This window comes from Notechis scutatus, chromosome Z, assembly GCF_049901735.1.
Source record: "Notechis scutatus isolate UNSWTSFEM ecotype Mainland chromosome Z, rNotScu1.2, whole genome shotgun sequence".
Lineage (NCBI taxonomy): Eukaryota > Metazoa > Chordata > Lepidosauria > Squamata > Elapidae > Notechis > Notechis scutatus.
Window position 1 is genome coordinate 4,389,503 of NC_142025.1, and position 16,766 is coordinate 4,406,268.

General features: G+C 40.7%; 1 protein-coding gene across 3 annotated transcripts in view; it reads left to right on the plus strand.

Moving 5' to 3' along the window:
• The window catches only part of CRHR2 (corticotropin releasing hormone receptor 2), a 141,490-nt gene extending 132,146 nt beyond the window's left edge, over positions 1-9,344 (plus strand). For all 3 annotated transcript variants that reach the window (XM_087946981.1, XM_087946982.1, XM_026688759.2), the window contains 3 exons: positions 734-869; positions 2,413-2,454; positions 4,776-9,344. In XM_087946981.1, the coding sequence (XP_087803107.1) occupies positions 734-869; positions 2,413-2,454; positions 4,776-4,916 (319 nt within the window). In that variant the 3' untranslated portion in view covers positions 4,917-9,344. The remainder of the gene's footprint in view (positions 1-733; positions 870-2,412; positions 2,455-4,775) is intronic.
• Positions 9,345-16,766: the final 7,422 nt, after the last annotated feature.

The window sequence follows — 16,766 nt, forward strand, 5'->3', positions numbered from 1 at the left end:
GAGAGGCAATAGCACTTAGACTTATATACCACTTCACAATCTTTTCAAGATTGGGAAACATTGGTTAAAGGGCTTCTCATAATTTAAGGCTGCATATAGCAATACCACTTAAACTTATATATCGCTTTATAGTGCTTTTACAGCCGTTTCTAAGCAGTTTACAGAGTCAGCCTCTTGCCCCCAACAATCTGAGTCCTCATTTTGCCGACCTTGTAAGGATGGAAGGCTTTGTAAGGATGTAAGGAGTCAACTTTGACCTGGGATGGATGGATGGATGGAAAGGGGGAAGGAAGGAAGGAAGGAAGGAAGGAAGGAAGGAAGGAAGGAAGGAAGGAAGGAAGGAAGGAAGGAAGGAAGGAAGGAAGGAAGGAAGGAAGGAAGGAAAAAAATAGCAATAGTATTTAGACTTATATACCACTTTATAGTGCTTTTACAGCCCTCTCTAAGCAGTTTACAGAGTCAGCCTTTTGCCCCCAACAATCTGAGTCCTCATTTTGCTGACCTTATAAGGATGGAAGGCTGAGTCAACCTTAAGCCGGTGAAGATCGAACTGCTGGCAGTCGGCAGAGTTAGCCTGCAATACTGCATCTGAACCACTGCGCCAACAGGGCTCTTCAAAGCACCCAAAGGCAGGACAAGAAGCAATGGATAGGTTGGAAGTATGGTGGGTCTGGATTTTTGTCAATGGCGGTCAACCTTGAGCAATACTTAATCTCTGACTTGTCTTTAACAGGAAGGCAGTCAAAGCCACGTTAGTCCTCCTGCCACTTCTGGGAATTACCTACATGCTGTTTTTTGTCAACCCGGGAGAAGATGACATATCCCAGATCTTTTTCATCTACTTCAATTCCTTCTTGCAGTCTTTTCAGGTAAGTGGTGTGGAAGCAGGAAATGAGTATCAAGATCCCATGAAGTTGGCACCGCTTTATAAAGCTCCGGTAAGGCCACACCTGGAATACTGCATCCAGTTTTGGTCACCGCGATGTAAAAAAGAGGTTGAGACTCTAGAAAGAGTGCAGAGAAGAGCAACCAAGAGGATTAGGGGACTGGAGGCTAAAACATATGAAGAACAGTTGCAGGAATTGAGTATGTCTAGTCTGATGAAAAGGAGGACTAGAGGAGACATGATAGCAGTCTTCTAATATCTCAAGGGCTGCCAGAAAGAAGGGGGAATCAAGCTATTCCTCAAAGCACCTGAAGGCAAGACAAGAAGCAACGGATCTAAACTAATCGAGGAGGGAAGCAATCTAGAATTAAGGGGAAATTTTCTAACAGAACAATTAATCAGTGGAACAACTTGTCTCCAGAAGTTGTGGATGCTCCAACACTGGAGGTTTTCGGAAAAAAACCCAGACAGCCCTTTGTCTGAAATGGTATATAGAGCTGTGATGGCGAACCTAGGGCACACATGGCATAGGTGGCACACAGAGCCATTTGTGCCGGCACACGAGCCCCAGGCAAAATTACCTCACTGCACATGTGTGCGCCTCATAGCTGATTTTTTGGCTGCTTTTTCAGCCTCCCAGAGGCTTGAAAAAAGCCTCTGCAGGCTTTGCAGGCCGAATAATAGGCCCGTTTTGTCACTTTCGGCCTGCAAAACCTGCAGAGGCTTTTTCAAGCCTCTGGGAGGCCGGAAAAGGCCTCAACCCAGCCGAAAAATCAGCTGTGAGGTGCAGTGCAGGTAAGGAGGCGGGGGGATTGCATGCACCTGCGCAAGGGGCGGGAGGGGGCGCATTGCCTTCTGGGTGCTGGCACGCAGGCGCGCACACAGTTTTTGACACAGGAGCCCAAAAAGATTAGCCACTACAGGCATAGGATCTCCTGCTTAAGCAGGCGGTTGGACTAGAAGACCTTCAAGGCCCCACGGAATAGATCTCCAAAATTTTGTTCAGCATTCATTTCAAAAACTGGATCTCTGTATGTGAAGGTCTGGGTTATAATTGCTGTCCTTATCATCTATATTTGAAATGTATTACTTAAACTAGTTTCTTGCATCTAAAATCCAGCACTGTTAATAGAGTAGAATTGTAATTAAAAGAATACAAACCAAATTCTCCAGCTGAGGTTTCTCATATCTGTAGATCAGTGTTTTTCAATCTTACAAAAAAGTTAAAGATGTGTGGACTTCATAGCTGGCTGGGGAATTCTGGGAGTTGAAGTCCACATATTTACAATGTTCCAAGGTTAGGAAACACCACTGTAAACCATCATTAGATTTTGCCTAAAATTTAAACAAGTTTGGGAGAAGTTTAAACTTCTCTGAAACTGCCAGGCTGGGGATGTAATAATACATTAATATGTAAAAGCTTGCATCTAAACTTCACACAAGTACTTTTGTTCCTGTAAATGATTTCTCTTTTTTTTATCCCGAGGAGCGAAAAATCCATCTCTTAATATTAATCTTTTTTCTAGGGTTTTTTTGTGTCTGTGTTTTACTGCTTCTTAAACAGCGAGGTAAGTTGCATTATCTCTCTTTTTATTAAACCAAAAGAAATTGTTTGTGGAGAAATGAAAACAGTTCCAAATTGCAACAAACAACATGTGAATTATTAGAGGAATTTATTCTCCAATCACTCCAAGAAGAGCACCATTAATTGTACATAGGGAAGACTGAAATGAAAGATATGTGAAAAATGAGTTATTATCTGCTATAGGAAGGGGTAAATTTCAGCATGGTGAGCTGATTCCAATATCTGCCCTCAAAACCATATCTGTGGGATTATTTTCTCTTTTTAATATAAAGATGTCTTAAATATAATATATTGTAATATATTATTTATATTATATTTAACCTATCTTTATATTAAAAATGGTTACCTTTAATAAAAGAATATTTATATTATATTTAATATAAGTAACCTTTTGTTACGATTATCATTATATGAAATATAAATGAAGTGAGAAGGGAAGAATTGTGGGATGAAGGGGAAAATGAATAAGGAGAAAAAAGCACTGACTTCCAACATTTTTCAATGCAATAAAATACAAAATAAAATTACAGCCTCAACTTTTTTTACTTTTTCACACGTAGTAAATACTAGCTATTGCTATAACAGCAAAGTAATCAGCAAAACCTAATTTTTTTTCTATCTTGAGCATAAAATCAAGAAGTGGTTTCTGGAAACAAAATTAGATATATTATTTTCTCTAATTAAAACAGTTACAGGTAGTCCTTGACTTATGACCAAAATTGAGCCCAACGTTTCTTCTGCTAAGCAAGGAAATTGTTAATTTTGCCACATTTTATAACCTTTCCTGCCGCAATTGTTAAATGACTCCCTGCAGTTCTTGTTGGTAGCATGGTTGTTAAGTGAATCTGGTTTCCCCATTGACTTTGCATGTCAGAAGGTCTCAAAAGGAGATCACGTGACCCTGTGGAACATTGCAACTGTCATAAGTACATGCCAGTTGCCAAGCATTCTAATTTTGATCACGTGATCATGGGGATGCTGCAACAATTTTAAGGGTAAAAAATATCGTAAGTCACTTTTTCACCTTCCGTTGTAATGGAATGAATGGTCTTTAAATAAACAGTAGTAAGAGAACGACTACTAGTAATTCTCTGGTAACTCCATCATTGGGGGGGGGTGGAGTGTATTTATTTGCTACTAGCAGTCCTATATCAGCTTCAGGAAAGTGACAGTCAGTAATGCAGAGTATCTGACAAACGAGGATACATTCCAGATCCATTTTGCACACTTTCTTTAAAGGGTGGTCCTGATTTTTTGTGTGAATGTCATACATTTGAGGATGATACAAGTGGCCGTTGAGGGAGGGGATTCCCCTTGAAAACGGGATGCAGCAGGAACCCATTCTCCTCAGATCCCCCAAGATTTGGAGGAAAAGTCAGTACAAAATGATACAGGTATAGATACTCCTCAACTTACAACCATTTGTTTAGTGACTTTGAAGTTTCAGCAGCACTGACAAAAATGACTTAACGATCCCCATAGTCACATGATCAAAATTCGGACGCTTGTAAATCAGTGGTGGGATTCAGAAAAATTTACTACAGTTCTATGGGCGTGGCTTGGTGGGCATGGTGTGGCTTGGTGGGTGTGGTTTAGGCGTGGCAGGGGAAGGTTACTGCAAAATCCGCATTCCCTCTTCACCCCACTAACCTGCTTTCCAGCTCCGTTCTCCTGTGCAGGGCAATCAAAGAAGACCCAGCCAATCAGCTGGGAATAGGGAGGCGGAGACTAGATGGGGGCGGGGCCAGTCAGAAGTGGGATTTACCGGTTCTCTGAACTACTCAAAATTTCCGCTACCGGTTCTCCAGAACTGGTCAGAACTTGCTAAATACCCACCTCTGTTGCAAATGACTTATATTTATGATGGTTGCAGTGTCCCAGAGTCGTCATGTGTTCCCCTTTAGCGACCTTTTGATGAGCAGAGCCAATGGGGAAGCAAGATTCATTTAACAACCGTGTTACTGAGGGATTCACTTAACTGTGGCGAGAAAGGTCATACAATGGTGCAAACTAACTTCGCAAAATTTCTGTCTTGCTTAGCAACAGAAATTTTGGGCTCAGTTGTGGTCATAACACAAGGACTACCTGGACATAGTAGAAATCTTAGTGGGCCTTGGTTGTTGTTTTTTACAAATATTGGCAAAAAATGTACATATGAAAAGGGGAAACTGAGGGAAATGTATATTGAAGTATTCACACTTTTTACTGAGGTAATTCTGATTTGTTTTCACTTAAGAGAAGCGTCACTGGGCCCAGCCCATAGGACCACTAACCAGATTCCTCTCTTTTGGGGGGATTTTCCAGGTGCGTTCTGCAGCTCGAAAAAGGTGGCACCGTTGGCAAGACCATCACTCCCTCCGGGTACGCGTGGCCCGTGCCATGTCCATGCCCACCTCTCCAACAAGGATTAGCTTTCACAGTATAAAGCAAACTGCGGCTGTGTGAACAATCCCAAAGCCCCTTGATCGGCCTGGAGCAGTGTTTCTCAACCTTGGCCACCTCAAGACAAATGGACTTCAACTCCCAGAATTCCCCAGCCAGGAATGGAGATGAAGTTCACTCAAGCTAGCTGTGGAATTCTGGGATTTGAAGTCCACCAATTCCTTCTGGGAAACTCTGGGAACTGAAGTCCACCCAAGATGGCTGGGGGAATCCTCGGAATTGAAGTCCACATCTCTTAAAATTTCCGAGGTTGAGAATCACCGATCTGGAAAGATCTGTTTTCCCTTGTGGTTTTCTCCCTTCTCTTTTGAACCTATATTTCCCTCCCGTTTTTAATTCCCAAAAAAGCAACTTGGGTTTATTTCTCCAGAGAAAACTCTTCGCTTTGATATGATGCTCTTTTTTTTCCAGAGGAACTGCAGTTTTTCGTTTTTTTTAAGTGGGGACAGTGGGCAGAAGCAGATTTGGAAAGGAAATATCAGCGAGGAACCTTCCCTTGTTGTCCAAAATCCTAATTCTTTGGCTGGAAAGAATTACCAAGTTAGACACTTGCAAGGAAGTGGCGGGTTTCAAAAAGTCGAAATGGCAACTAGGAAAATGCAGTTGTGAAGGCCTGCCTCTTTGAAAAAAAACACCATTTATTTTTCACTTATATCCTGTCTCTGTTATGCATCTCAAGGCACCCTAACATCCCTTGTTTTCCCTACAACAACCCTATGAGGTAGGACTGAGCTGAGAGAGAGAGAGAGGGACTGGCATAAAATTACCCAACCAGCTTTCGAGCCTAAGGCGGGACTAGAACTCACTGTCTCCAGGTGATTGGTCCAAAGTCACCTGGCTGGTTTTGTGCCTAGGGTAGAACTGGAATTCACAGCCTTCCAATTTCTAGGCCAGCTACAACCGCTACACCAAACTCTCATCTCAACTTTTCCCTTTCCCCCCAGTACTCTAGCCTTTCAAAAAGAATTAATAAAATTATTTATTTATATGGTATTTATGAAATAGATTCCCCCTCCCCCTTCTGTTTAATCACTTTGCTGAGTCCATTTAAAAAAAAAAATGACTCGCACGCATAAGGTGATTCTTGGGGACTGACTGAAGAGGTCTCCGCGGTTTTCTTGGCAAGATTTTTCAGAAGTGGTTTGCCATTGTTTCCTTCCTAGAGTGATTGGCTCAAGACGACCCAGCTGGCTATGTGCATAAAGCAAAACTAGAATTCACTGTCTCCTAGTTTCTCGCCTGGTGCCTTTAACCCCAACTAGCTCTCCAATTTGTGACTTCCGCTCTATATTTTTCAGGGGGGTGGGTGGGTTATTTTTCGTCCTGGATTGGACACAGTCTATCGTGGCTGCTTTGTGCTTTTTTTTTCACCCAGACAGATTAAGCATGCAGAACCTGCTAATCGTGGGCCCAAAGGAACAGATGAACAAGTAATATTTTATGCTATTTTTTAATGAATAAAAAATCTATGCCTCTAGTTTCACAAAGCAGGGAAATCTATTCTTCAGAAGGCTCCAATACATGTTTACTCAAGAGTAAAAGAAGAAGAAGAAGAAGAAAATGACAGGAAATTAAATATGTTGCTTTTAGGATGAAAAAAAAGAACAGCCATCTTTTTAGCAAGCGTCAGAGATTAGATTTTATAGATTTTTGCTAAAGTGTGGTTGATGTTGGGTGGTTTATACAGCCTGCTAATAGAAAAGCTAGAAAACTGCACGAAGGCTTGGCATGATGTTGAATGATATATATATTTATATATCTCCTAGAGGGGAGTTTTTGCAACTTTCTTGGCAATAGAATTAAAGTAGCTTGCTATGGTTTTCCGCTCAAGCCTATACAGATAATCCTTGATTTACGGCCACTTGTTTAGAGACTATTCAAAGTTACACCAGTGCTGAAAAAAAAACCTGATTTGCAATCAGTTCTCACACCGTCACAGCCAGTGTCATCATCAGAATTTGGCCACTGAGCAACCAGCATTCATGATAAGTTTAGGGTCACCAGATCACATAATCACATTTCTGACTTTCTCAGGCTAGCTTCTGACAAGCAGAATCAATGGGGGAAGCCAGATTCACTAAACAATTTACTTAACAACCAGAGCAAAAAATAAATAAATCATAAAATTGGACATAACTCACTTAATAACCATCTTGTTTAGCGACAAGTTTCAGCCCCAATTTTGGTCATAAGTCAAGGAATATCTGTACCTCTTGGTTTCCCTGGTGGTTTGTTACTGAAATATTAATTGAACTAACTTGGTTTCTATAATTGGTCAAGGGTAGCTAAATCTATGCTGAATCTAATGGGATGCAGGATAACAGAAGAGAATTGGAAGGGATCTTGGAGGTCTTCTAGTCCAACCCCCTACTCAAGCAGGAGATCCTATACAATTCCAGACAAGAGGCTGTCCAAACTCTTCTTAAAAACCTCCATTGATGGAATACCCACAACTTCTGGGAGCAAGTTATTCCGCTGTTTAACTGTTCTCACTGTCAAGAATTTTCTCCATACTTCCAGGTTGCTTCTTCCCTTGATTAGTTTCCATCCATTGCTTCTGGTGCTTGCAAAAAAAAAAACCTTGCAAACACACATGAATGCTGCTGAGATTTCTATGATTGTGGCTTTGTTTCGTTGTTGCTTATAGTTAAACTCCTGCCACCTTTTTTTTTTTTTTTTTGCACAAGGCAGTGTTTTTGAGTTACTTCAGGGGGCATGATTGGCCCTTAAGAATGCCTTGATTTGGTCAAATGGACTTATTTTGAAAGTTCATGCAGCAGTAATTCTCTGTTTGTGAAAAGGGAAACCAGTGTAAGTGTGTTTTGCTGAGATGCTTGTGTAAAACTACTGTCTAGGGTTGTTTTTTGTAGGGGTAGTGACATTATTTGAGAACAGCCAAAGGAAAAAAATTATTGGGTCAGGTGGCTTAAGAAGCACAGCTGTAGGGGCTAAAAAAGTCAGCATAGGGCTGCAACCTCCTGATATAAGCCAAGTGTCTCCAGCCTTGGCAACTTTTAAGTCTTGTGAACTTCAACTCCCAGAATTCAATTCCCCTTACCATGGCTGGCTGGGAATTGAAGTCCTCAGCTCTTAAAGTTGCCATGTTTGGAATTACTTCATGTAAGCTTGTTTTTCTTACATAACTCACATTGCTTGTTTAAAGCAGATGGGGCTTTGCACCAGAGGTCCCCAAACTTGGCAACTTTTAAGACTTGTGGACTTCAACTCCAGCATAGCTGGCTGGAGAATTCTGGGAGTTGAAGTCCACAAGTCTTAAAAGTTGCCAAGTTTAGAGACCTCTGCTTTTCCTGTCAGCCATTTTGACTTTTCTGACCCACTCCTTTCCTGTGTAGGTGACTCTATTTTTAGGAAGTACTGCATTAGCAGTCTTGAAATAGAAAGGTAGATTTCTAAAAACATCTGCTTTTTCAATATTTCTTGACTGTGTGGAGAAAACATAGCTGAGCTTCGGTGAGGACATCCGTTTCCACCTTTAGAAACAAGGTTTTTAGGCTGGCCTGCATATTTGTCTAAATGAACTATGTTAGTGTATAATAGCCAAAATTCAAGAGGAATCTGATTGCCCCCTTTCCAACTAATGTTTTATTCAAAGGCAGAAGTTTTCATCAGATGCATAGAGTGGTTGTTGATATTTCTTAAACTTGGGCACATTAAGATGAATGGACTTCAATTCCCAGAATCCAATTCCCCTTCCCATGGCTGGCTGGGGAATTGGGAAAGATGAAGTCCACACATGCTGACTGGGGAATTCTGGAAGTTGGAGTCTTTGAATGCTGGCTGGAGAATTCTGGGAACTGAAGTCCACACGTGCTGAATGAGGAATTCTGGGAGTTGGAGTGTTTGAATCCTGGCTGGGGAATTCTGGGAACTGAAGTCCACACGTGCTGAATGAGGAATTCTGGGAGTTGGAGTGTTTGAATCCTGGCTGGGGAATTCTGGGAACTGAAGTCCACACGTGCTGAATGAGGAATTCTGGGAGTTGGAGTGTTTGAATCCTGGCTGGAGAATTCTGGGAACTGAAGTCTACACGTGCTGAATGAGGAATTCTGGGAGTTGGAGTGTTTGAATCCTGGCTGGAGAATTCTGGGAACTGAAGTCCATGCATTTTTAAGTTGTCAAGTTTGAAAACCTTGGACTAGTTTGAGGTGAGATTTAAAGGGGAAGGAGAAAATCTGTGACCTATAACAGAGTCATTGCTCTGGTTTTGGACCCCAGCCTCAAAAATTACAGTTTTGTTTTATAAAGGGAAACTTTGTATTAAAAATTACTCAAAATGAAGGAAGTGATGAATGGCAACTTAGTTCGAAAAAGTTGTTACACTGGAGTGATCTAGTTAGGCTCTCCAATAATTTTTATGTGATGTTGAAATACAGTGTAAATATTTTCAAAAATAAACACTTCTACATTTCTGGATATCGAGGTCTGTGTGATTAATTTTGGGAAAGGAAAGGGAACCATTTCTGATCGTCATCTTGCCTCCAAAATTCAGTACAGGGATCCCAATGGTTCGTTTTCCCAGTTGGGAATGGTTATGGGCAGCCAGTCCACTACTTACAACCATATTGGAACAACATGACCACCATGGTCCCAAGTCATAATGGTTGTAAATCTGCTCGTTAGGCAATGTGGTACTCATAAAATGACCTCTGGTCATTCATTTAGTGACCGTTTAAAGTTACAATGGCACTGAAAAAGGCGACTTATGATCAGTGGTGGGATTCAAATTTTTTTACTACCAGTTCTGTGGCGTGGCTTGGTGGACATGGTTTGGCGGGCGTGGCATGGCTTGGTGAGCATGGCAGGGGAAAAGTTACTGCAAAATCCCCCTTCCGTCCCCACCCCACTAACCTGCTTTCCAGCTCTGTTCTCCTGTGCAGGGCAACCAAAGGAGACCCAGCCAATCAGCTGGGACTCAATGGGAGGCAGGGAATAGATGTGGGCGGGGCCAGTCAGAGGTGGGATTTGCCGGTTCTCTGAACTACTCAAAATGTCTGCTACCGGTTCTGCAGAACTGGTCAGAACCTGCTGAAAACCTCTGCTTATGACCCTTATTCAAACAACTATTGTAGTCACATGATCAAAGTTTGGGAACTTGGCAACGGACTTGAATTTATGACGGTTGCAGTGTTCTGGGTCACATGATCCCTTCTTGCGACCTTCTGACAAAGTCAATGGAGAAGCCAGATTCATCTAACGAATGTATTATTAATTGAACAACTGCAATGATCCACTTACCACCAACTGTGGCAAGAAAGTTGTAAAATGGGGCAAAACTCCCTCAACAAATTTCCCACTTAACAACCTAAATTTGGGGGTCAATTTTGGTCAGGTCATTAGTTCGAGAACTACCTGAAAATGCTATTTATTGGCATAACTTTTTTTTTTAGGTAATACATTTTTATTTCAAAGAGAAGTTACTACATATAAAATAAATCCCTGCGAAGGCAATAAAAAAACAAAAAGTTACAGACTAAGGGGGGAAAATAAAGAATAAAAAAGTTTGCACAACATGTTTAGAATCAACATTAAATATTGATCACACGTCGTGTGAATGGTTTAATGTTGAAAAATATTTCTCAGATGCATCTAATAGATTTCCACACACACACACACAGTGGGTCTACAAACAATTACGAACCTTCTTGATTAATGAAGCTTCTTGAAACAGAAGCAAAATGTCTTCTTCAAATTAAAAACAGTCTAGTTGCCTTTTGAAAAATCACCTTTGAGATAAGGATGAAGTGGATGGCTGAGAATCTTGACAGACAATTCTCAAATCATAGCTTTTGTCATAACTGTCATTAAGTGGGGTCATATGATTGACACTACAAAGGACATCCACCTGTTGGTTGTCCTCTTTTCTGTCCTTCCGTATTTCCAAACAATTCATGGGTCTTTGTTTTGATTGACTGGTCATATTCTGTCAAGTCAGTGTTGAACCTTACCAGCCACATGGAAGCACCTGATGATCTGTCCCCACCCTGAATCCTCAACTCTTCTGATGCTGCCCTTAGCACCACCATAACTGAGTCCATCCACTCTGCTACTGGTTGTCTTCCTCTTCCTCCTCTTTCTTCTCCTCCTCTTCCTCCTCCTCCTCCTTTTCTTCTCCTTCCCCTCCTCCTCCTCCTCTTGTTCTTCCTCCTCCTCTTCTCCTCTTCCTCTCCTCCTCTTTTCCACACCCACCCCGGCCATGCCCACCCCCAGCCCCCCACAGTCAAACACAACCCTGATGCAGCCCTCAATGAAATCAAGTTCGATACCCCTGTTGTAGATGACTCCTATTTTTCCTTCTGGGGTTGTTAGGGTTCTTGAGTCGACTTGCTTTGATGATCTCTTAAAGTGGTTTTCTTGGCTGTCCATCAGTGGTGGTATGCTACCGATTCGGCCCGGTTCTGCCAAGCCGATAGTGGCGATGAGTGCTGCTGGGACCACCTGCGCTCCCATGCTCACTTTTCTGCTTTTGAAGCGCAGCTGCTTTGCGCGGCACAGAAAAGTGCCCCGCGGCAGCTGCTGAAGGGACTGGGAGAGTGCAGGGTTGCAGGAGGTGGAGTTGGAACTGCGCAAACCCCTCTTCATCTGGACAAAGTGCATGTTGTGTGCATGCGCGCAAAGCACACCCACCGAACCAGTGGTAAAAGTTTTTGAATCCCACCACTGCTGTCCATGTATCCTCAGAAATCTTCTTCAATTCCAGTCTTTAAAAACGTCAATACTTCTTCAAAATCCAACTTTCCCTTCTATAGAGAGTCATGAGGAATAGAGACAGTTCCCAACAAAGTGAGAGTCCTTGGTTTTTGTTTTTGTTTTTAATGAAGCTTTTAAGTTGCACAAAAATTTCCAAGCTGCTGATAAGTCAGTAAAACATAAGAAACTTCCTGAAAGAGGAATATTTTGTATTTCTCTGTAGAGACTCCTGTAGGCGTCAGATGTTTTCCTCAGGTCATTAATTTTTAATTGTTAATTTTAATTAGTTTAATAATTGTGAATTGCTCAAACAAGGCTGTTACAATCTCAGCAGATAAAAACAGAGTTAAAATGTTATCCGGCCAGAACAAAAATAACATTTGACAGTTAGAATGTTATTTTTTCACTTCTTAAAATAATCATTATTGCTTTTAAAATAATAATACAAATAGGAAAAAAAAATGGAACAAAACACAAAGATGTGTACATTATAAAAATACTTTTCCTATGCTATATTATTTTATGGGGAAATCTTAACATTAAAAATTGGGGGAAAGGTGGTGATATAGAAAAATTGGATGAAAGCAGAAATACTGACTTGGCAGAAAAAACATGAATTTTTAATATATTGCACTGAGACAAATATCATTCTGTCTTCATTCTGTGTTCATAACTGCAACCTGTAATAGATATGACCATAGATGGTCATAAAAGCAGATCACCTGCATGACTGACAAGATTTTTATCAACTTTTTTGCAGTCATTAAGCAAATACCGCAGTCATAAACGAACCACCCTGTATAGTCATTAAGAAAATTAGTGCTTTGCTATGAATTGCTTTTACTGAAAACCTGGAAGTAAATGCTGGTTTGTAATTTTAAAAAACATCATAAAATGTAATAATGTGATCACAGGGCACTGCAAATGGCAGTAAATGCACCCGGTTGCTAATTGCCTGAAGACAGTTATATAACCAGAGAGAGGCCATTATCAGAATTTCAAATCCTGGTTATAAGGGATGTCCGTCATAACTGAACAGCCACGAAGCAGCCGGTCATAACTCAAGGACTATCTATAACATCATCATAATCATCATCATCATTGTTTAACAACCCCATAATCCCTTGTGGGGTAAAGTCTGGGTAACTGAATGGAGCTAGCAAAGTGTTTACTGTCCGCTTGTCCTTCCTGTCACCAATGAGGAGTTTTGCTCAGCAGATAGATTCTCAGTGTGCCCAGCAAGAGAAATATCTGCCTCTACCTAGGATCAAACTCACAGCCTTCTGACTATGAGGCAAGAACTCCATCTTTAGGCCACCGTATCACTCCAAAGACTGTCTATACCAAGGCTGAGGAGTTCTGTGAGTTGAAGTCCACAAGTCTTAAAGTTGCCAAGGTTGGAGAACCCTGATCTATACCATGGCTTGCAAAATTAAAAACTTATAAAGAACCTGAATCACTGGACAGAGGGTGCAAAACTTTCCAAGGGCATTCTTGATGGTGACAAAAATCACCCTAAACCATGGTTAGAACCATGAACACAATGCAACAATATATTCAGAGAGTTTTGATGTAAAAAGGGAATAGGGGGCGTGCATAAGCGCACCATCGTGCCTACCGTCCCTGTCCTATTGTTTCTCTTATTCTTTTATTTTTCTTATATGTACTCATTTCATGTATTCACAACTATGTATACACTTATTATCTTGTAAACAATTGGCAAATCAAATAAATAAATAAATTCTTAACATGGGAACAAAAGGAACCCTATTGTAATACTTGCTGGCCCTGACTAATATATTGTGCAGCCCTGAGAAACATTCTTAGATCTGGACATTGATTCAAAGCTTTTCTGATCACACATTGGTTCCTTGTAAAGCTGTAAACCAGTGTTTTCAATCTTGCAATTTGAAGACGTATGGACTTCAAGTCCCAGAATTCCTGAATTCTAGGAGTTGAAGTCCACAATCTTCAAGCTGCCAAATTTGAAACACTGCAATAAATCAAATATCTCAACAGCAGATCTAACAAGCAGATCAAACAATAGGAATATGAACTTCAGAGTGGCTTAATTTAATTGCAGTTCTCAGTTTCACTGTCGCTCCTTGGAGAGAGTTGTAAATGGACATTTCCACTCCCATCCCTACTGCTTCCTAATAAATGCAGCAGGAATCAGTTTCTTGCCTGCAGGATCTTTCGCAACACCCTCTTCATTCTTTGCTGGGATCTGTTTCCCGAGCTTTGCAGAACTTTTATCAGCTGCCAAAGACAGTGCTGTTTTTTTGTTCTGACCTAGGCTACACAAAATCACGAAGCAGATTCCTTGTCCGAGGAAAAACCCTTTTTATTAGGCTAATGTGAATTCCTATCATTCACATCCAGCAAAGTCTTGGCAAACAGTCTTTCAGGGTTGCAACCACAGACCTTATCAGGCTTGGAGAGTTGCCAGGCCGATAGCTTCCAAGCGCAATGCTGTACAAGGAAGTATTTGGCAAGGAGTCTCTGTGAGTCAGGAACAAATCGTCACCCTAATGAATTAAGCTAATTGTCTCCTGCAAACACCCCTCCCCTTTCACTCCTCTCTATTCCCTCTGGGAGGGGCCATTCACCGTCCACCTGTGCCCTTACTCCCGAGTCGACCCTTGTTCCTTAACAGTTCCCTTCTCCTGGCAGCTCTGTGCATGTGCACACTGGGAACAGGCTCCAGCTGTTCTTCTTCCCCACTGATCTCCAACTCCGAAGGCAGCTGATAACTGTTGGGCGGCCCTGGCCCCATCTCTGCCTCTGACACAGAGCAGCCATCAGAGCCATGAGGTGTCTGCACAGCAAATAAGTCATTTAATTCCCTATTGTTCTGGCCTCCATTGTAAAAGGGGTGTCTCCAGGGAGATTAAAAGCTACGACTTTGCAGTACAATGCACAGATGACTCGGCCCATCTTAGGGGATGACTTAGCATTCATGAGCACAAGTAGATCTCGACTTACAACGGCACTGAAAAAAATGGAGTTATGGCCATTTTTTTCACACAACCTTTCTAGCATCCCTACAATCGTGAGATCAAAATTCGGACACTGGGCAACTGACTCATACTTATGACGGTTGCAATATCCTGTGGTTATGTGATCCCCTTTTCTGATCTTCTGAAAGCAAAGTCAATGGGGAAGCCAGATTCACTTAACAACCAGGTTACCTACTTATCAACTGCAGTGATTCACTTAACAACTGTGGCAAGAATGGTTGTAAAATGGGGCAAAATTCATTTTAACAAATTTCTCATCAACAACAGAAATACTGGGCTCAACTGTAGTCGTAAGTTGAGGACGACCTGTATAGTGAAATTTAGCAAAGGCAGAAATTCTATAACGGTGATAATGTCAGAGAGAAAAACCGTATAGTTTATGATGATTAAAGCGAGCCAGAATTCAAAGAGGAAAAAGTTCCCTATAAATTTCCTATATATTCCCTCCATAAATAAGATTTATCTAGATAATTTATGATTATATAATTTTACACATGCTCAAACACATGCTACTAGACAACTCATGCCCATTGGGTCATGTTATATTAGTGGCAAAGTTGTGAACAATAATAGTAAAATATTAAAAAAAACATTAAAATTCCAAACCTCTCTGTTAATAAACTGTTATTGAAATCCGCTCGTAGAAATTTTGTCACGGCATCTTATCAATCCCCAGTCAATGAAGCCAGTTTTTCCTTGAAACATTCTCCACTATTGGAGCCTAATTAAATATTACAGCAAAATCTTTATAACTGCTATGGCTTCTATTTCCCAGAGCTCTATTGATCGCTATAATGATAAAAAAGGAGCTTAAAAAGAGCATGATTCAGATCATGTGAGTTGGGCAGTCAATTTTCCGTTTGCAGCACCATGGTGCCTAAATTTTGCATTTTTCTCTAAAGTGTTCTGAAAGACCTGTACCCCTACAAGTGAAACTTTCAAGGAGAGACTGGACTGCCATCTGTCAGAAATGACGTTAGGGTTTCCTACTTAGGCATGGGATTGGATTAGATGACCTACAAGTTCCCTTCCAACTCTGATTATCTCTTATTTGAAAGCTTCTTTCTTCCTTTTTATCCTGAGTTCTTGTATCTGGCCAGGTTTCTGGCTGAGTTCACAGACACTAGCAACAGTTTATGGCTTGTTATTCCCTGAATATTTCATGAAACCAACCCACAAACAAGGCTTTCGTTTCTCCATCTTATTTTCAGCAACTTGAGGAATCGTTCCGAATTTCTCTCCTCTGCGGAGCTAAACCTTGAATGTATTCAGTCAGTAACCTTTATGGCTAATGAATTGCTAGCATTAATGAAAAGGGACAGGAAAAAAGAAGATGGAATTGAGGTAGGAAGGAAGCGTATCTTCAATATGTGGGTTTTTGTTCTGGTTTTTTTTTTAGCTTTCACTCTCTGCCTGACTGTCCAATTCTATTTCCCCTAACATTTTTACCAAGCCTTTAATTGGATTCCCACAACCAAGGAGCAGTTTATCATTCCAGGCGGTCCTTGAAAGATTTCCCACCAGAATTCAGAGCTGAGGATTGTTTGGTGGAAAGCAAGGCTGAGCAACATCCAACTTCTTTTGTTGCAAAGTATTTTCACCCATCTTTCTGCAGTAAAATAAATTTTAGAAAAGAAAAGGGATTCTCTCAAGTCCTCGAATCATTTTGTAGGCCAGTGTTTCTCAACTTGGAAACTTTAAGATGGATGGACTTCAACTCCCAGAATTCTGTGCAGACTGGGGGATTCTGGGAGGTGTGTTTTTTTTAAACCATCCTTCCATTCAATGGTGTATCGGTTGGGTACATATCTCTTGTGCTCATAATCATATTATCATACATTTCTTATTTGTTTATATTTATAATCATTCTAATCAATATTTTATATCACACTTATCAATAGTTATATTATCATTATCATTATAATTATTGTCTTTCAAGAATATATTTCATCTTTTATTTAGATTATATTCATTTTATTACTCAGTCTAATTCAATCAATTATATTATACTATTATTACATATTTCAATTTCTTACTCTTCTGTCTAGCCATTCATAGAATAAATTCCAAATTTTATAATACTCTTTTTCTTCCTGTTCTCTAATTGCCATTGTCAATCTACTCA